Raw genomic sequence first — 20,761 nt, 5'->3', positions numbered from 1 at the left:
TAGAGATGGTAATGTTGTAAGAACAGAAATCAGTACATCACTAAAGTATTGGAAAGATAGTGTGGGGAGGGATCATAATCTGATAAAAAAAATTTTAAAAAGAGAAATTAAGAAGTACAGTTAACAAGTCATATTCAGTTGAAAATCCACAACTCGAAGAAAAAAATGTGAAAACTTATGTTCTTAATATGGTCTTCACTTAACTGGTCTACTTCAAACCATTTTATGATAAAAATTTGAAGTGTATAAAACCAAAAGGTCTCCCAACTATTATCAAATGCATAAGTTAATTCAAAACTTGTTTCTTGTAGTGCCTCAGCAACTGCTGTGGGAATGAGAGAAAAAGGGCGCAGGGCATGCATCCCTGTACTAACTAGAACTGCTGTTTTACCTTAACAGCTTCCTTTTTACTGGCTTTATACATTAGACTTCTGAATGATTTTGCTTGAAGAGTTCTACTGCTAAAAATACAAATCTAAAATCACTGATTTACTTTTTTTTAAGATTTTTATTTATTTATTTGACAGAGAGAGAAAGCGCGCGCGAGCACAAGCAGGGGGAGCAGCAGGCAGAGGGAGAACCAGGCTCCCAGCTGAGCAGGGAGCCCGATTCGATTCGGGGCTTGATCCCAGGACCCTGGGATCATGACCTGAGCCGAAGGCATATGCTTAACTGACTGAGCCAACCACGCACCCCTGAAATCACTGATTTAGATCATAAAAGGTTAATGGGTTATTCATCATATTTGAGAAAGCTGTGAAACTGTTTTGTAGCCATTAATTGCTACGCCAGTGGAGTAATATACGACTACTAATGATGTAGTAGTATATTAGTCTGGGAATTAGGAGGCTAATCCCACACTGGGCCAGTCATTTTACTTCTCTGGACCCTTAAGCACTTACTTTCTAAATGAATAAAAGAAAGGAGTCTTTATTCAAAGGTGGCTGGCCTATAAAACATGATTTTTAGGAATGCAGTCATATGGTCATTATGATATGATATACTGTTATGACAATGTGACAATGTTTTAAGAAAATGAGTAACAAGGGATACCTGGGTGGCTCGACCGCTTAAGCATCTGCCTTTGGCTCAGGTCATGATTCCAGGGTCTTGAGTTCCAGCCCTGCATCTGCTTTTCCCTCCCCTCTGCGCCCCCAACCCCCCGTGCCCATGCTCTCTGTCTTGCACTTTCAAATAAATAAATGAAGATCACACCAAAAAACAACTCTGAGAAATTTGTTACATGTTCTTCTGCAAAATTCTATTCTAGGAATGGCAGATTATTCAAAGATTATTCAACAAATTCAAAGTGTAGCAAAAACCTTTTTAAATAGAAAGAATTAGTAAAGAAATTAATAAATTCTTAACCTCACTTGCTAAAACCTACCCAACGTTAACTTTACTCCTAAGAAAATCTTAGAATTTTACTCAAATTTTCTAATTTCTTAATCATTTACTCAATGTATAAGTTAAGAAAGAGAGCTTTCAATATTCTTAACCCAAATTCTGTTCCCCAATGACATTCATTCTGTTGAGACTGTTACCACTCCAAGTAATTTAACTCTTTGTGGTTCAAAGAGGTTCTCCTTGTTCGGCAAATAACATTCTTACTGTTATGCTAGTCTAGACAAATTTATATAGTTCCCCGATAACCACTATCAAGGAGTTCCTGCTATCTGGAGGACATACAAACATTACAGTGAGAAGGCAATCAGAGGTTCCACCAGGACAAAGGAGGGAGTCACATTTCTCACACTTTGTGAACTTTACACTCGACTAAAAATCACAGAAACCCGGAAGTCCTATTAGGCTACAAAAGGTTAAAACAAATAGTTTTTCATTAATGTTAAACAGTTGATAAAAGTTTTAAACTTGGTGCTTATATGGTTGTTTCCCAATATGATAATCTAAAATGATTACATGTTAGAAAATACTTGTTACAAATTTTTCCTTTTTTGTCAAAGTGTACATAGTTTTGACTTACCCCTCCCAGATCCTGAATGTCTTTTTGCAGTTTTTCAGATATGGTGACAGAAGGTAAGTCAATGTAAAATATTTTTCCCCAGAGCGGCTTATATTTGGATTTTTCTGGTTTGTTATCAGTTTTCATAGATTTTAAAGATCTGTTTTTTTCATTTTTGACTTGGATTCCACCTGTTGTTTAAAAAAATGTAGAATTAGATCGTTTTATGCAGACAAAATTTCTACTGTTCTAAAAATATTTTTTATACAGGCATCATCATATCACAGAGGGGAAAAAAATCTTTATAATCCCACCAATTAAAAACTCAATAGCATTTTAATGTATTTCTTTGTAGTTCCACTTCGGATAAAACCAAAACACCAGGGCGCCTGGGTGGCTCAGTTGTTTAAGCGACTGCCTTCAGCTCAGGTCATGATCCTGGAGTCCCTGGATCAAGTCCCACATCGGGCTCCCTGCTCGGCAGGGAGTCTGCTTCTCCCTCTGACCCTCTTCCCTCTCGTGCTCTCTCTCAAATAAATAAAATCTTTAAAAAAAAACCAAAATACCATACTTGTTTTAACAGATACTATATTGTAAAATAATTATTGTTCACAGGCAATAAATGAATTTGCAGTAAATATTTATGTATTTGTTCATGTTTTTACGTATTACAGTGGAAACTAAAACCTTTTTGAAAGATTTTCCTCCTTACGATGTAAACTCCATGGGGTATTTACTCAGAAATATTTATGGAGCATCTGCCATTCTGTTGAACACTTACCTACACAAGAAACCTGTTACACATGATGACCTAGTCCTCAAAAGTTTCCAAGGTTTAGTTTCCTATAGTCTATGTATTAAGAAATAAATGGTCCATTTAAGAGCCAAATCACCATTCACTTCATTATTTCCTTTCAAAACAGATCTGAGATCGAAACAACTGCTTTAAAAATTAACTTTCATAACAATCTGTTCATACGTTGAAAATTCCTATATATATACGACATATATATTCTAGACATATTAAAAAAGAAAAAACACTTGAAAGCTATAATGTTTTACCAAAGTAGTCGAAATGGAAACGTGCTTTTGTTTCTGTCTATAATGTTGAAAACAGCAATGATGTATTTGAAATACAAATGCTATACCTTAACTTTACGAGTGAAGGAAAATAAATTTAAAAATAAGGCCAAAACCCACCCACAATCACCCAATTTAATCATGAACCTAAAAGCCACGAGCACCTCTGCTTTCAAATTGAGGACAGAGCTGCAGCCTCAAAGGGCCTGTGCTGAGTCTCAGCATCTGTCCGAGGCCCGGCCAGGTCCCGGGTCCGCACATTGTTTTCTCGTTTTACAACCTCCGGGAATTTTGGGCCGCGGCGGGAGCGTGAACAGCGCGAGGGGCCCGGCTGGGATCCTCTCCCTTTCTGAGGCAAAGCCCTGGACGGAGCCTTCCTTCAGGCCACAGATAAGGACGCACAAGCCAGAAAAGAAAAGGAGCAGGGACCTAAGGGGAAGAACTAAAGAATCAATGGTGGAACCACGAGGGGAGGAAAGGATTAAAGGGCCGCAGCGGAGGAGGGGCTTCATACCCTGGAAATGTCCTTTGCTGTGGATCCTCATGGCTCCGGAGTTCATGGCAGCCGCCCGGCACCTACATGCTGGGTTCGGGAGGGTGTCGCGCCGGGCGGCCACGAAAACACAGCTCGACGAGACCGATTTATCAGACGGTCACCTCTTCCCCTTCCGCAGACTACCACACCCACGCAAGAGATGCCGCGTCTACCCTCCGGGTTTCCGGCGCCGGATTCGACTCCAAGGCGCGGAGGAGGAAGAGGTAAAGCACAAACGAGTGGGCTGCGGCGGTTGAAGATTTGAAAACGCGTCACGCGGCCGCGGCGCCCATACGCGCGCCCCGCCCTCTCTCACGCCGCGCGCCGCGCCCCGCCTCGCGCCGCGCCCCGCCTCGCGCTCGCCCCCACGTGCCCGCCTCCTCGCGCCGCGCGCCCCGCCCCCACGGGCCGCGTCTCCGCCCCCTGGCCCTCCCCCACGTTGGTACCTTCGAGGCTTCAGGTCCCGGCTCTTCGCTGGTGGCTTTGGGTCCGTCCGCTCCTTTGAAGAGTCCTTGTTACTCCTGTTGACCTAACGTAGTGAATGCAGTTAGCCCCGGAGGCTAGCCCGCCAACAGGGTCATTCCCGCCTCTTAGGGTCGCCGGGACCGCCTGCCCTTCAGCTGCCTCCTTCACCAGGTACGCTTCTTGCCCACGGGTCGGCTGTCCCGGAGGCTGAAGGCGCGGCGGCTGCGGCCCAATTAGGACTCAGCCTCCGGCCGGGCCGCACCGGTTAGCCGCGTGAGCCTCTGCCCAGCACGCCCCGAGGCGCGGAGCGAGGTTTTCCTGCCGTCACCGCGGACCTGGCCGGCCTGGGACAGGCCGCAGGGGGACTTCCAGGGGGGAGAGGCCTGGGAGGGGGGCGTCGGAGCGAGGGTCGGGCCAGGCGGCCCCTCCCAATCTAGAGCGAGTTCAGGTCGCCTTGGGCCATTTCGTATTTGGCTGTGTGCTGCTCCTTTGACCGCCGTTGTGCACAGACCTGTTTTCGTTTTATTGTGAAGTTTGTTTCTACAATCATAGAAAGAATAGAATTTGAAATCTCACGTCCTAGGGTTTGGGGTCTAGACCTACCACTTAGCACGTAACTCTAAGTTACCTAATCCCTTTGAGTCCCAGTTTTTTCACTTGTAAAGTGGGGGTAATAATGGGATTATAGTAAGGATTCCATTAAAATATTTTGTAAAGTTAATTTTGTTTTGTAAGTGGGGAAAAAAACGCTTCACAAAATTGTTTTGGGTTTGTTTCTGCTTATAGACTTGTGAAAGAGGAAGAGGATTAAATCTTGTGGGATTTTGCATTCATCAGCTTTTGGCTATAATAGTCAATCATTGTTTAATGGTTTATATATTTTTTTTAGAGAGGGAGGGAGAGAGAATGTTAAGCAGGCTCCAGGCCCAGCGTGGAGTCCCACCTCTGGCTGAGCTCATGACCTGAGTCTAAATCAAGAGTCAGAAGCTTTACTGACTGAGCCACCCAGGTGCCCCTAATGGTTGATTTTTGAGCTAGTAGAGATCAGAGAACTTAGTGCCAATATCACTGTTTCACAAATAAATACATTAAAGCATAGACAGGATGGATTGTAATAACCCTTAACCAAAATGGAGAATCCAAAGAGGTAGGTAGTACAGGTTTGCTAAGGGAAAGGAGAGTTTAGTTGTGGATGACTTTAAGTTGAAGGACCAAGGGAGAGAAGCATGGAACTATCCATATCCAGTTGGTGATATTTGTCTGTAACTCAGGAGAGATATGGGGGTGGGGTGAAGAGAAGAAAAAGATTGATTTGAGAGACATACAGACCCTCAGCCACGGGGTGATGCATAAGAGGGTATCAGATCTTGAGAGGCAGGAGGAGGTGTAGTTTGAACAAAACATACTCAACGTTAGATGTTCTATTTGGGGAAGACAAGCTGTTTTCAAAATGTAAGAATGATGAATCACATACCTGTACCCCTGAAACAAATAATACGTTATATGTTAATTAAAAAAATAAAAATTAAAAAAATGTAAACTACAGAAAGAGCACAAAACTTTTTGTTTATAAAAAGCTTTAAGATTGAGAAACATGAATATAGAATGTAGTTAAAGTCATGGAAGGAAATGAAATTGCCCAGGAGAGCATCTAAAACAAGAGAAGCAGTGATGAGTAGACGATGATGAAATAGAAAGATGGAGAAAAGGCCAGAGAGTTAGAGAACTGGGAACAAAACTTAATATCCCAGAATTGCAAACATTGGGATCGTGCAGGCTTCACTGTCTGGCTTTGGGTAGTTTTGAGTCTCAATTTTAATGAAAGGGGGGTAATTAATACGATGTGAGGATGAAATGGAACATTTTTGAAAGCTTAATTAGTACACAGAGTGAGAGCTCAGTGAGTATATCATTCTGGTGACCTCTACACCAGCTCCTCCATCTTCAAGAGTTCAAAAAGGCCAAGATTTGAAAAATAGGCCTTTAATTCCGGTGTTTAAGGTGTCACTGTTTTCCAGGGCGCCTGGGTGGCTCAGTGGGGTAGGCGTCTGCCTTTGGCTGGGTCATGATCTCAGAGTCCTGGGACCGGGCTCCACGTTGGGCTCCCTGCTCACTTGGGATTGTGCTTCCCCTCTCCCTCTGCCCACCCACCCCCCTTCGTGCGTGCTCTCTGTCTCTCTCTTTCCCTCTCCCTCTAGCTCTCTCTTTCTTTCAAATTAATAAATCTTAAAAAAAAAAAAAGGGCACCTGGGTGGCTCAGTTGGTTAAGCGACTGCTTTCGGCTCAGGTCATGATCCTGGAGTCCCGCATCGGGCTCCCTGCTTAGCAGGGAGTCTGCTTCGCCCTCTGACCCTCCCCCCTCTCATGTGCTCGCTCGCTCTCATTCTCTCGCTCTCAAATAAATAAATAAATAAAATCTTTAAAAAAAAGAAAAGATGTCATTGGTTTCCTTAGAATTTCAGTAGATGACTAAGGTATAAGTACTACATAAGAACAAGGGACTTGAAGTGGAGACAAGTTGAGTGTACTCTTGAAAAAATTTGTCAATGTAGGGAATTATCGTGATAGGAAGGGAAGATAGGGTCTTTGGAAGGTTTAGGAGATATGGGAAAGATTTAAACATATTTCTGTTGAACGTAAAAAATGAAAGCTCATTTTATGTTCCAGTGAAAGCTGAGTTACCTCTCATATTTACTATAATGAGGAAGCAGTAACATAGTTGTACCCTGTGCTTTTAGACACACCCTTGACTGCATTATAAGTGATAATGCCAATCTGTGAGTAAGCAGAAAGTCTGTTTTACTGGTCACTGTTAATAATTTTCTAATCGGTAACTCAAGGTTAATTTTAAAAAATATTATTGGAATTCAGATCTTTTAGTAGCTATAGGAAAGACTTGGTCATGTATCTATGGCCTGTACTCATAGAAACCCCCTTACCTCTCATGTCAATAATCAGGACTGTTGGTAAGATAATAAAATTTATGTTAAAGTATATCTTAAAGTATGCTTCAGGTGAAGGATATAGGTTCAAGAAGAACTGAATGGGGGGAGGGACAAGGTTATTTTTGGTAAGTTTGTTTATGGGCACCTGGGCGGCTCAGTTGGTTAAGCGTCTGCCTTCGGCTTAGGTCATGATCCCGGGGTCCTGGGATCGAGTCCCGCATCAGGCTCCCTGCTCCTTGGGGAGCCTGCTCCCTCTGCCTCTCTCTGTCTCTCATGAATAAATAAAATCTTAAAAAAAAATCAAGAGTTGTATTAAGCAAAGTTAGAGAACATTGAGCAGAATCATGATCTAAGTAAAAGAACATTTGGCTGTAAATCAGGAGAAATGAATTTCATTCAGTACTGGCTCTTTTCCTAAGAAGTTTTATTACCTTGGACAATTTCACCTCTTATAGTTAAATGACAGTATCTGCTTATTGTACCCCACATCTTTTTGTAATTATCAAATGAGGCCTTAATCTGCTTTTTCAGACTACCTCACACATATATCCAAACTTAAATTTTTTGCTCTAGAGCCTAGAAAAATGAATGGATTTGTTCATTCTTCTGTAATATTCATCACTTTCCTATTGTCTTTCTTTTGCTTAAGCCTCTCCACCTGTTCCTCTCCCTGTTCAGAGCAAGCCTAGCTTAGATTGAGCTTTATCTCCTGCTCATTTAGGGCTTTACATAATATCCCTGTTTGATTCATATGCCAACTATTGATATATTATCTTCTGAAATATGTTCTCTTGCTATTTTTTAAATTTAATATTCACTTCTGATAGTCTCAATACCCTGGTGAGTTGGAGGACCTAAGGGTTTTCGAAGGTTAATTTGTTAGTTTTGCAGGCTAAACACATGAAAAGATAGCTGTGGCACTGAAGTCTGTCTCAGGTGATGGTGGGCTCAGAAACCAGGGAAAATTCAGTGTATCTAGACCTTGAACACAACCTCAGTGAAGAGTAAAAAATGGAGAATAAGCAAGACAGGAGGATTCAGAATTTGAAAATGTTTTCCCCTAAGACAGTATGATTCAGAGGCTACTATGGCATCTGTGGGAACTGTTAAAGATAATGAGCTGGTTCAGAGGTGATATGTCATTCTGATCTAGATCGTAAATTCCTTAACGGTGGTAAAGAATACATACATACTATTGGGCCATGACTATAAAATAATCTACCTAGTTACCCCACTTCCTTCTTTCCTTCTGCATTGATGGAGCACCTACCATGTGCTATGCTCAGTGAGATTGGTTTTACATGGAAGTCTCATTATGAAAATTTGAAAAATTTCTAATACAGTAGTCCCTTCTTATCCCAGATTTCAGTTACCCTCCATCAGCCATGGTCCAGAAGCAGATGATTTTCCTTCTGACCTATTGTCAGAAGGTCAGTAGTAGCCTAATGCTACTTCATTCACCTCACTTTACCTGATCACGCAGGCATTTTATCATCTCACATTATCACAAGAAGGAGAGTGAGTACAATACAGTAAGATATTTTGAGACAGCAAGAGATCACATTCACATAACTTTTATTATAGTATATTATTTTAATTGTCTTTGGTTACTGTTAATTTCTTAATGTGACTAATTTATAAATTAAACTGTCATAGGTGTGTGTGTATAGGAAAAACCATACATTGAATTTCAGGAATCCACTGGGGGTGGTGGAATATATCCCTTGGCAGATACAGTCCCATAAAATGGACCCATTTTAAGCATACAGATTGAGTTCTAATAAATATGCATATCCATGTAATTACTACCACAATCAAAATATGGAACATTTCTGCTTCTCAGAAGGTTATTTCATTCTTCATTCCAGTCTCCCATCCCATCAGAGGTATCTACTTTTCTGATTGCTATAGTCTGATTTATGTTTGACTGCTACAGTTTTTCCTGTATTTCAACTTAATATAAGTGAAATCATAAAATTTATGTTGTAGCTCTGCATTATTTTGCATAACATAAATAAACCTTTTATGATTCATCCATGTTGCTATAGATATCAGTAGTTCATTTGTTTTTATTGCTGAGTAGTATCCCATGGGTGTGAATATACTGTACATGTAGATTTATATTTGGGTGGTTTCCTGGGTTTGGCTGTTATGAGTAATGTTTCTATGAACATTTGTATACAGTTCCTTTTGTGGACCTGTGTTTTTATTTTTCTTGGAATTGCTGAATCATGTATTTATTGAATGTTTAACGCCATGGAAGTTACTTAAATTTTTAACCCTGACCCAGCAATGTATATAAGTCCTAGTTGCATCCTGGTCATTCATTGAGAGTGAACTGGTATCTCACCTAGGTGAAATTCACATTATAAAATTCACCATTTTAAGCATTTTGAAGTATATAATTTAGTGACTTTGGTTGCATTCACAATGTTGTACAGTCATAACCACTATCTAATTGCAGGACATTTTTAACACCTTAAAAAGAAATCTAGTACCCATTAAGCAGTCGTTCCCCCAGCCCCCTTCTCCTAAACCCCTGCCAACCTCGAATCTGCTTTCTGTCTACAGATTTGCCAATTATGGACATTTCATATAAATAGAATCATAAAATAGGTGCTTTTTGAGTCTGGCTTCTTTCAATTAGTATAATGTTATCTCAAGATTCATCCATGTTGTAGCATGTATCAATAGTTCATTCTTTTTTGTTTTGTTTTTTTTTTTGGTTGAATAAAATTTCCTTGTAGGGATACACCACATCTTGTTTATGCATGCCACAGTTGAACATTTGGTCTGATTGTTTCCACTTCTGGCTGTTATAGATAATAATGCTCTGAACATTTCTGTACAAGGTTTTGTTACTGTATGTTTTTAGTTCCCTTAGCTATATATCTAATACTGGAATTGCTGGGTCATATGAAAATTTTGTGTTTAACATTTTGAGAAACTGTCCAACTTTTCCACAGTGGCTGCATGATTTTACTTTCCCGTTCAGTGTATGTAAAAGGTTTCCCATTTCTCCACATACTCATCAACACTTGTTATTTTTTTCTTTTTCTTTTTTTTAACTATGACCTTACTTCTGTGAAGTGGTATCTCATGGTATTTATACAATATGCTATGCTTACCACAAGTATAGCTACCATAAGATGTCATAGAACCCTTTTACAATGCCATTAGCTATATTCCCAATTCTCTATACCTTTTATCCCAGTAACTTTTTCAATGCATAACTGAAAGACTATCTCTCACTCCCCTTCACCCATTTTGCCTATTCCCCCACCTCCTCCCCTCTAGCAGCCATCAGTTCACTGTACTTATGGGTCTTTTTATGCTTTTTGTTTGTTTTGGTTTTTATGTTCCACGTATAAGTGAAATCATATGGTATTTGACTCTACATCTGATGTATTTCATTTAGCATAATACCCTCCAGGTCCATCTGTGTTGTTGCAAATGGCAAGATATCCTTTTTTTATGGCTCAGTAATACTACATTATGTATATTTAAATATATACCACATTTTCCTTATCCATTCATCTATTAATGGACACTTGGGCTGCTTCCATATCTTGGCTATTATAAGTAAGGCTGCAATAAACATAAGAGTGCATATATCTTTTTGAATTAGTGTTTTTGGGGTTTTTTTTGGGAAAATACACCACAGTAGAATTACTGGATCATATGGTACTTCTATTTTTTTCAGTTTTTGAGGCACTTCCATACTATTTTCCACAGCGGCTACACCAATTTTACATTCCCACCAACAGTGTGCAAGCGTTCCTTCTCCTCCACATCCCCTCCAGTGCTTGTTATTTCTTGTCTTTTTCATTCTAGCCATTCTAACGCGTAAGGTGATATCTGACTGTGGTTTGATTTGCCTTTCCCTGGTGATATCTGAGCATCTTATTGTAAGTCTGTAGCCATCTGTATGTCTTATTTAGAAAAATGTCTATCTGGGTCCTCTGCCCGTTTTTTAAATCATATTATTTGTGCTTTTGGTGTTGAATTGTGTGAGTTCTTTATATATCTTGCTTCCACTGTTATTGGATAATCATTTGCATATATCTTCTCCCATTCAGGACATTGCATTTTTCTTTCGTAGATATTTCCTTTGTCACAGGTAAAACTTTTTATTTTGGTGTAGTCCCAATAGCTTATTTTTGCTTTTGTTTCCCTTTCCTGAAAAGTTAGGTGTAGTCCCAATAGTTTATTTTTGCTTTTGTTTCCCTTTTCTAGGTCCTTCTACAAAAATGTTGCTATGGTTGATGTCAAGGAAATTAATGCCTACGTTTCCTTCTAGGAGTTTTATGATTTTGGGGCTCACATTTAGATTCTTAATCTATTTTGAGTTTATTTTTGTGTATGGTGTAAGAAAGTGCTCCACTGTCATTTTTTTGCATGTAGCTGTCCAGTTTTCTGAGCACCGTGAATTGAAGAGACTGTCTTTTCCCCCTTGTTTATCCTTGCCACCTTTGTCGTACATTAATTGACCACATAAGTCTGGGTTTATTCCTGGGCTGTCTTTTCTGTCCTACTGATATATGTCTGTTTTTTGTGCCAGTACCATACTGTTTTGATTACTACAGCTTTATAGTATATCTCGAAATCTGGGATTGTGATACCCCCAGCTTCATTCTTCCTTCACAGGATTGCTTTGGGTATTTGAGATCTTTTGTGGTTCCATACAGATTTTGGTATTATCTATCTAGTTCTGTAAAAAAGTGCTGTTGCCATTTTAATAGGGATTGCATTCAATCTGGAGATTGCTTTGGGTAGTATGGACATTTTAACAATATCCTTCCAGTCCTTGAGCATGGAATATCTTTCTGTTTGTTTGTGTTGCCTTCAATGTCTTTCATCAGTGTTGTATAGTTTTCAGGAGTACAGGTCTTTCATCGCCCCAGTTAAGTTTATTCCTAGATATTTTATCCTTTCTGGCATAATTATAAATGGAATTGTTTCCTTAATTTCTATTTCTTCTACTTTGTTATTGGTGTATAGAAATGCTACCGATTTCTGCATTTAAATTTATATCCTGCAGCTTTACAGAATTCATTTATTCTTTTTTTTTTTTAAGATTTTATTTATTTATTTGACAGAGAGAGACAGCCAGAGAGGAAACACAAGAGGGGGGGAGTGGGAGAGGGAGAAGCAGGCTTCCCGCTGAGCAGGGAGCCCCACATAGGGCTCGACCCCAGGACCCTGGGATCATGACCAGAGCCGAAGGCAGATGCTTAATGACTGAGCCACCCAGGCGCCCTGAATTCATTTGTTCTAATAGTTTTTTGGTGGACTCCTTATAGTTTTCTGTGTATAGTATCATGTCATCTGCAAATAGTGATTGTTTAACTTCTTTACGAATTTGGATACCTTTTATTGTTTGGTTCCTGTGGGCTAGGACTCCAGTACTATGTTAAATAAAAGTGGCAAGTGAACATCCTTTTCTTGTTCCTGAACATGAGGAAAATATCTCCATTTTTCACCTTTGAGTATAATGTTTGCTGTGGGCTTTTAAGTCTTCCTGTATGGCCTTTATTATGTTGAGGTATGTTACCTATAAGCCCACATTTTGGGGGTACCTGGGGGTGGCGGGGTCAGTTAAGTGTCCAATTCTTAATTTTAGCTCAAGTCATGATCTCAGGGTTGTAAGATTGAGCCCCACATCAGGCTCTGTGCTGGGTGTGGAGCCTCCTTAAGATTGTCTCCCTCTCCCCCTCTCCCCCCTTAAAAAAAAAACGCACTACTTTTTTGAGAGTTTTTATTATGAATGAGTGTTGGATTTTGTCAAATGCTTGTTCTGCATTTGTTGAAATGATCATGTGATTTTTATCATTTGTTTTGTTGATGTGGTGTATCACAGTGATTGATTTGTAAATATTGAGCCATCCTTGCATCCCTGGAATAAATCCCACTTGATCATTGTGAATGATCTTTTTAATGTATTGTCGAGTGTGGTTTGCTAATATTATGTTGAGAATCTTTGCATTTGTGTTCATCAGAGATATAGGCCTGTAGTTTTCATTTTTTTGTAGTATCCATGTCTGGTTTTGGTATCAGGGTAATTGAGGGTCTCATAGAATATATTTGGAAGCTTTCTTTCCGCTTCTGTTTTTTGAATAGTTTGAGGACAACAGGTATTAACTATTCTTTAAATGTTTGGTAAAATTCACCTGTGAATACATCTGGTTCTGGACTTTTGTTTATTGGAAGTTGTTTGATTACTATTTCCATTTTATTACCAGTAATTGGTCTGTTCAGATTTTCTATTTCTTCTTCATTCAGTTTTGGAAAATTGTGTATTTCTAGGAGTTTATCCATTTTTTGTAGGTTATCTAAATTCCAAGCATATAATTTTTCATAGTATTCTCTTAGAATTTTTTTTGTATTTATATGGTGTCAGTTGTTACTGTTTTTTGTTTCTCATTTTCTGTCCTCTTTTTTTAGTGAGTTAGGCTAAAGGCTTATCAGTTTTGTTGAAGAACCTGCTCTTCATCTCATCAATTTTTTTTTCTTTTTCTAGTCTCTATTTCATTTAATCTCTGATCTTACATATTTTCTTTTTGTTCTCCTAGTTTCTTTAGATGTAAGGTTAGATTGCTTTTTGATACTTTTTTCTTGAGGTAGGCCTCTGTCATTTAAATTTATTTCTTAGAACTGCCTTTCCTATGTCCCAAAGAATTTGGACCATTATATTTTTATTTGTCTAGATGTATTTTTTTAATTTCCTCTGATTTCTTGGTGTCCATTGGCCATTTAGTAGCATGTTATATAGCCTTGATGTGTTTGTGTTTTCTTGGGTTTTTTTTTTTTGTGATTGATTGATTTCTAGTTTCTTACTGTTGTAGTGGGAAAAGATGGATGATATTTCAGTCTTCTTAATTTATTAAGACTTGTTTTGTGGCCTTCATGTGATCTATCCTGGAGAATGTTCCATGTGCACTTCAAAAACGGAATGTACGTTCTTTTTGATGGAATGTTCTGTATATATTTTTTAGGTCCATCTGGTCTAATGTTTTGTTCAAAACACTGTTTCCTTATTGATTTTCTGTTTGGATGATCTACCCATTGATATAAGGGGTGTTAAAGTCCCCCCTTAATGTTTGCTTTATGTATTTAGGTGCTCCAGTGTTAGGTTTGTGGATATTTACAATTGTTAAATCGTAACAATTGTTAAATTCTTGTTTGAATTTGCCCCTTTATCATTATATAAATCCCTTATTTGTGTCTTATTACAGTCTCTGTTTTAAAATCTATTTTTTCTAAGTGTTTACACCAAAGGGTTTGGTTTGGTTTGGTTTGCTTCTCTTTGTGTGGTATCTTTTTCCATCCTTCCACTTTCATTCTTTCTGTGTCTTTAGGTCTGAAATTAGTCTCTTGTAGTCAGCATATAGATGGGTCTTGGGTTTTTATCCATTCTGTCACCCTATGTCTTTTGATTGGAACATTTAGACTATTTGCATTTAAAGTATTGATTGGTGTGTACTTACTGCCATTTTGTTAATTGTTTTTAGTAATTCTCTGTTACCTTATTTTTCCCTCTTGCTCTCTTTCCCTTGATTGATGACTTTCTGGAGTGTTTTGCTTGGCTTTCTCTTTATTTTTTGTATAACTATTATAGGTTTTTGGTTTGTGGTTACCATGAGATTCATGTATAAAATCTTAGACATATAGGAATTTATATTAAATTGATGGTCATTTAAGTTCAAACACATTCTAAAAGAACTTTTTTACTCCCTTTTCAATGTTTTATGTATACTTTGTCATGTTTTATATCTTACTATTTATAATTTTTTTGCTTCTAAGTATCACCTTTTCCACTTAAAGAAGTTCCTTTAACAGTTCTTGTAAGGGTGGTTTAGTGGTGATGAACTCCTTAACTTTCATTCATCTGGACAACCCTCAATTCTGAATGATAACCTTGCTGAATTGAGTATTGGTGGCAGGTTTTTTCCTTTCAGCTCTGAATATATCATGCCACTCTCTTCTGGCCTACAAAATTTCTGCTGAGAAATCAGCAAATAGCCTTATGGGGTTTCCCTTATCTGTAACTTTTTTTGTTTCTCCTTTGCTGGCTTTAAAATTTTCTGTGTTTAACCTATGTCATTTTAATACTTAGGTGTCTTATTGTGGACCTCCTTTGGTTCATCTTGTTTGGAACTCTCTATGCTTCCTTATCCTAGATGTCTGTTTTCTTTTCCCATTTAGGGAATTTTTCAGCTATTATTTCTTCAGATAAGGTTTCTGCTCCTTTCTCTCTTTCTCTTCTTTCTGAGAGCCCTATAACATGAACATTTGTTCACTCAGTGTTGTCTAAGAGATCCCTTAACCTATCCTCATTTTTTTAATTTTTTTTTTTTTTCTGATGCTGAGTTTGGGTGCTTTCCATTACCCTGTGTTGCAGGTTGCATAACTGTTCTCCAACCACAAGTCTGTTGATTCCCTGTGGTATATTTTTCATTTCAGTTACTGTATTTTTTAACTTTGGATTTTTTTTCCTTTTTTAATGTTTTTTATCTCTTTGTTGAAATTCTCACTCAGTTCTTTTCGGTCTGGTTAGTATCTTTGTGATTACTGCTTTCCACTCTATATCTGGCATATTACTTATTACTGTTCTTTTTTTTTTTTCTTATTCCTTCATTTGGAGCATCTTCTGTCTCCTCATTTGCTTGACTTTGCTGTGTTTATTTCTATGAATTGGTGAAATTAGTACTTTTACACTTGAAGAAATGGTCTTGTGTATGGTCAAATCCTCTGTGGACTGTGTGTGCCCTGTGACTTTGGCTGGAGCTTTGTCTGGCTTGTGCTGGGGGCCTGGAGTACTCCATGTTGGGCTGCCCTGGTGGGATGACCAGAGCTGAAGCAGGCATGGTAAAGGGCAGTTCCAGGGCTCTCCATGAAGAAGGCACCCTGGCAGGATAGCCGAAGCTGAAGTGGGCTTGAGCTGGGGTGGTCCCTGGGCTTTCCGCTCAGAAAGTGCCCTGGGAGGACAGCTGAAGCTGAAGCCTGGGTGTCCAAGGGTGTTCATTATAGAGTGTGTCCTGGCAAGGTGATTGGAGCCAAGGCCAGCATGGGCTGGGGTGTCCTGGGACACTCCATGAAGGGGACAGCTTTCCAGGGTGATTGGAGCTGAAACAGGCATGAGCCAGGAGGTCTCAAAGTGCTCTGTGCTGGGGGTGAAATGTTGTAGGAGTTGAAATGGTGTAGGCCTGAGGTGTTCTGGGGTGCTTACATCTGTGTCACCTTGGCATGACAGCCAGAGCTGTAGTGAGCACCCACCAGATGGGTATATATTGTACTGGGGCTACCTTGGTGGGACTGATAGGTCCAGTGTGGGCTGGGACCTGGGGCTCACTGAAACTGTAGGGCAGCTGTGGCACCCGGACCTTGCTCCTGTGCATGCTATCAGTGTGGAAGGGAATATAAACCATGGTGCTCACCAGCATCACTGACCGAGAGAGAATTCCAGTAGCTCCCTCGCTGTTTGGTAGAGGTCTAGGACTGGATCCTTTATATTTTAGTTGCTCTTTTAAACCTGCATGTTTTTTCTGTGTACCAGGTCATCCAGAGCTATGGCAGGGCTTACTAAGGTGGCAGGCCAGCAGTGGTGCCCAGAACTCTGCTCCAGTCTGCATTATCAGGGCAGAGGGTGAACATAAACTGTAGCACTCACCAGCTCCTCCAACCTGAAGAGAGGTCCAGCAGCTTCCCCACTGGTGGAATTCTGAGGCTGGATCTTTTAAACCAAGCCTTTTTTTTTTCCTATGCCCCAAGGCAGACAAATCTGCTCTAGGTTCCTCAGTACTATCCCTTCCCTTTTAGAAGGTGGGGACGGACAGTAAAGTCTCCCCAAACTGAAAAGGTACTTTGAGACTGAAAAACAAAGCAGGCGATTTTGTACAGTTTACACAGAGTTTTATTCAGGGTAACTGACTGACAGGGGAGGTTTAGCTAGAGGATGATCCACGGCAACGGCATAGTTTTTCTCTGCAAAGTCTGGACCTTAATCAGATTTTATAGAATAAGTGGACATGCAGAAGGGCACTGTTGTGAGGTTAAAGGGTTCGCATGTACCTCGAAGGGTTTGTTTGCACCTAATTGACAGAAGCCTTTAATTAGATCTTGTGGCACCACCTGTGTATCAGGAATGGGAAAGACTTATCCTTAACAGATTCAGGGGAGGCCAAAACAAGTCTTCCCCTATTGTGACCTTGGCAGGCGTTTCTAAGGTATACAGATTAGTCTCCAAGGGGCCGGGAACACATAGCCCAAGAAGGATCATTGAGTGAAAAGAGCAAGATGGAGGTCCAAGGATGGAATCAGTACTGTCAGCACGCCTACACTTCCACTACAGTTCCCTGCATTTGGGGGTTCCCTTCATTATCTTCTCTCCATCTCTTTTGCTATCCTTTATGTGGTCTCTCTAGCCTTTCTTTATATATTCTATCTTTTTATTGTGCAGAAGCTTTAAGTTCTTTAAGAGGAATTGCTCTATAAATAGGTGTAGATTTAGTGTGTCCAAGGGAGTTCAGGGTCTTTGTCACCATCTTGGACCAGAACTCCACTTCTTCTAGTACATTTTATGGATGTGTGTTTTTTTTTATTTTGGGGGGTTTTTTGTTTTCTTGTTTTGGGTTTTTTTTTTTTTTTGGTGGTTTCTGAGGTGATTACAATTAGTATTTTAACTTACAACAATCTGGTTTGAATTAGTACCAGTTTAATCTTAGTAGTATATAAATATTTGCTTTCATATAGCTCCATTCCTTACCATCCGCCTTTGTGCCTTTGTGGTCCTACAGATTACATCTTTATATAGTGTATGCTTATCAGCAGAAATTTACCTTATTGTTTTATCCATTTTCTTTTATATTTATCCTTGTTTCCTTTGCCAGTGCTCTCGTTTCTGTATGAACTCCAGTTACTCCGTGCTCATGGATTGAAGGAATTAATACTTTTATGTTAATATTTTATGTTAATATGTTAAAATGTTTGTACTATCCAAAGCAGTCTACAGATTGAATGCAATCTCTACTTAAATACCAATAACATTTTTCACAGAACTGAAACAAATAATAAAATTTTCATAGAACCACAAAAGACCCTGAATAGCCAAAGCAGTCTTGAGAAAGAACAAAGCTGAAGGTGTCATAATCCTAGATTTTAAAGTATACTATGTTTTAGTAACCAAAACAGTATGGTGAAACAGGAGTGAAACAGGAAAGATCACATGGATCAGTGGAACAGCCCAGAAATAAACTCACACTTAACATGGTCAATTAATTTGTAACAAAAGAGGTAAGAATATACCATGGGAGGTGACAATTTCTTCAAAAAATGGTGTTGGGAAAGCTAGGTGGGTACGTGCGAAAGAATAAAGCTGGACCACTTCTTAGACCATGTACAAAGATAAACTCAAAATGGGCTAAAGACCTAAATGTAAGACCTGGAACCATAAAACTTAACAATAACAACAACATAGTAAACTTTTGGATGTCGGTCTTAGTAATATTTCTTTCTGGATCAGTCACCTCAAGGGAAAAAGCAAAAATAAACAGGACTATATGAAACTAAAATCTTCCTGTAGAGCAAAGGAAACCATCAACAAAACAAAAAGGCAAGCTAGTGAATGGGGAAGATATTTGCAAATGATTTTTCCAATAGAGGTTAATATCCAAAACGTATAAAGAACTCATACAATATCAAAAACATAGACAATCAAATGTAAAGATGAACAAAAGATCCAAAAAGACATTTTTCCAAAGAAGATTTACAGATGGCAGACACATGAAAACGTGTTTATTGTCACTAATTATCAGGGAAATGCAATTCAAAACTACAATGAGTTAACACTTTACACCAGTCAGAATGGCCAGTATCAGAAAGACAAAAAAATAAATGTTGATTAGATTGTGGAGAAAAGGAAACCCTCATGTACCATTGGTGGGAATGTAAATTGGTGCAGCCACTATGGAAAACATGGAGGTTCTTCAAAAAATTAAAAATAGAAATATCATGATCCAATAATTCCACTCTGGTGTATTTACCCAAAGAAAACAAAACACTAATTTGTAAAGATATATGCACCTCTATGTTTATTGTAGTGTTATTTACAATAGCCAAGATATGGAAACAACCTAAATGTCTTATCAGTAGATGAATAGCTAAGGGAGATGTAGCATATATTTACATTGGAATATTACTCAGCCATTAAAATCGTCATTTTTGACAACATGATTTGATCTATAGTATTGTGCTAAATGAAATAAATCAAATAGAGTCAAATATATGATTTCACATATTTGTGGGATCAAAAAAGCAAAACAAATGAAGACATTGTAAAGAAAACCCAAAAACTCCTATGTGTAGACAACAAATTGGTGGTTGCCAGACGTGAGGGCAGTGGGGGACTTGGCAAAATAGGTGAGCAGGGTTAAGAGGTACAAACTTTTAGTTCTAAAATAAGGCAGGATGAAAAGTACAGCATAGAGAATATAGTCAATAACATTTTAATAACTTCATAGTGACAGAATGTAACTATATCATGACATTTTGTAACATATATAATTGTCTAATTACCATATTGTACACTTAAAATTGATATATTCTGTCAACTCTACTTCAGTTTAAAATGTTGAAAAGATAAGTAAAATTTAAAATGTGATACATGTGTATATACATTGCAATATTATTCAGCCATGAGAAAGAAGGAAATCCTGCCATTTGGGGAAATGTGGTTGGACCTTAAGATTATACTTATGTGAAATAAACAAGACAGAGAAAGACAAATACTGCATGGTATCACTTACATGGGGAATCAAAAAAAAAAAAGATGAATCTTGTAAAAAAATAAAAATAAAAAGTATCAGAGCAAACATTATCCTAATGTGGAATCTTAGAATTTTTTTAAAAATTCAGGAATGGAATAAGAATACTCATTTTCACCACTTTTTAATGTTATGTTGAAGATCCTAGCCTTTACAATAAGAAAACTAAATTGTAATATGCTGAGTGTGAAGGGCAGAAATTAAACTTACTATTTGCAGACAATGTAAACTTCTATGGGAAAAAACTAGAGTCTATAAATCAATTACAATCAGTGGTTTTTCTTCAGTAAGGTTGGCTGGATATAAGGTTAATGTACAAAATTATTTCCATATCTTAACAGCAGAGAGAATATATAATTAGAAGGAAAATACTGTTTATATTAGTATTAGTGACTACTGGATAGCTAGAGTTGGATCTGTCACAGCAATGGCACAAAGATATCTATACGACAAATGTTAAAACTTCTTACAACATAAAGGAAGACTCAAGTAAATGTAAGAAGAGACTGTATTCATAGATACTATCTTTATAGATTCAGTGCAATTCCAACTAAAATCCTAAAGAGATTTTTCAAGGAACTTAGAGGATTTTTAAACTTACGTGAAGGACCTGAGGGCCAAGAGCCACCATGACACTTCTGAAGAACAGGTAGGGTGGACCTACCCTACCAAATATAAGGGCTTCTTATGACTCCCTAGTGGTACAGTCTGATACACTTTAAGGATAGATAAGTCAATCAGGAGAATAGAATAGAGAGCCTAGAAACAGTTCCACAAAGGAATAGAATTTAGGTTTAACAAAGTAGTTATCAGTTTAGAGGAGAAAAGAGGGATTATTTAATAATTGGAGCTTGGGGGTGCCTGGGTGGATCAGTCATTAAGTGTCTGCCTTTGCCTTGGGGTCATGGTCCCGGGGTCCTGGGATCAGGTTCCACATTGGGCTCCCTGCTCA

The 20,761-nt window shown here is 38.6% G+C and overlaps 2 protein-coding genes across 7 annotated transcripts in view; one reads left to right on the top strand and one right to left on the bottom strand.

Moving 5' to 3' along the window:
• The window catches only part of DBF4 (DBF4-CDC7 kinase regulatory subunit), a 31,258-nt gene extending 27,215 nt beyond the window's left edge, over positions 1 to 4,043 (bottom strand). The window contains exons 1-3 of one of the 3 annotated variants that reach the window (XM_073898747.1): positions 4,025 to 4,043; positions 3,558 to 3,822; positions 1,985 to 2,154 (exon numbers count right to left, since the gene is read on the bottom strand). In XM_073898747.1, coding sequence (XP_073754848.1) covers positions 1,985 to 2,154; positions 3,558 to 3,603 — 216 coding nt within the window. In that variant the 5' untranslated portion in view covers positions 3,604 to 3,822; positions 4,025 to 4,043. Of the gene's footprint in view, positions 1 to 1,984; positions 2,155 to 3,557; positions 3,868 to 4,024 lie in introns of those variants that run through there. The other 2 variants (XM_025872831.2, XM_025872830.2) reach the window with 2 other exon arrangements.
• SLC25A40 (solute carrier family 25 member 40) overlaps positions 4,007 to 20,761 on the top strand; it is a 63,300-nt gene continuing 46,545 nt past the window's right edge. For all 4 annotated transcript variants that reach the window (XM_073898753.1, XM_025872827.2, XM_073898754.1 and 1 more), the window contains exon 1: positions 4,007 to 4,214. The gene's annotated coding sequence lies outside the window, so the exon portion shown is untranslated. The remainder of the gene's footprint in view (positions 4,215 to 20,761) is intronic.

The sequence above is a fragment of the Callorhinus ursinus genome, unplaced genomic scaffold (genome assembly GCF_003265705.2).
Source record: "Callorhinus ursinus isolate GAN/ISIS: 27379988/994484 unplaced genomic scaffold, GSC_fseal_2.0 scaffold12, whole genome shotgun sequence".
Classification (NCBI taxonomy): Eukaryota; Metazoa; Chordata; class Mammalia; order Carnivora; family Otariidae; genus Callorhinus; species Callorhinus ursinus.
Note: the sequence above shows the minus strand (reverse complement) of the source record. Positions and strands in the feature narration are given on the sequence as shown.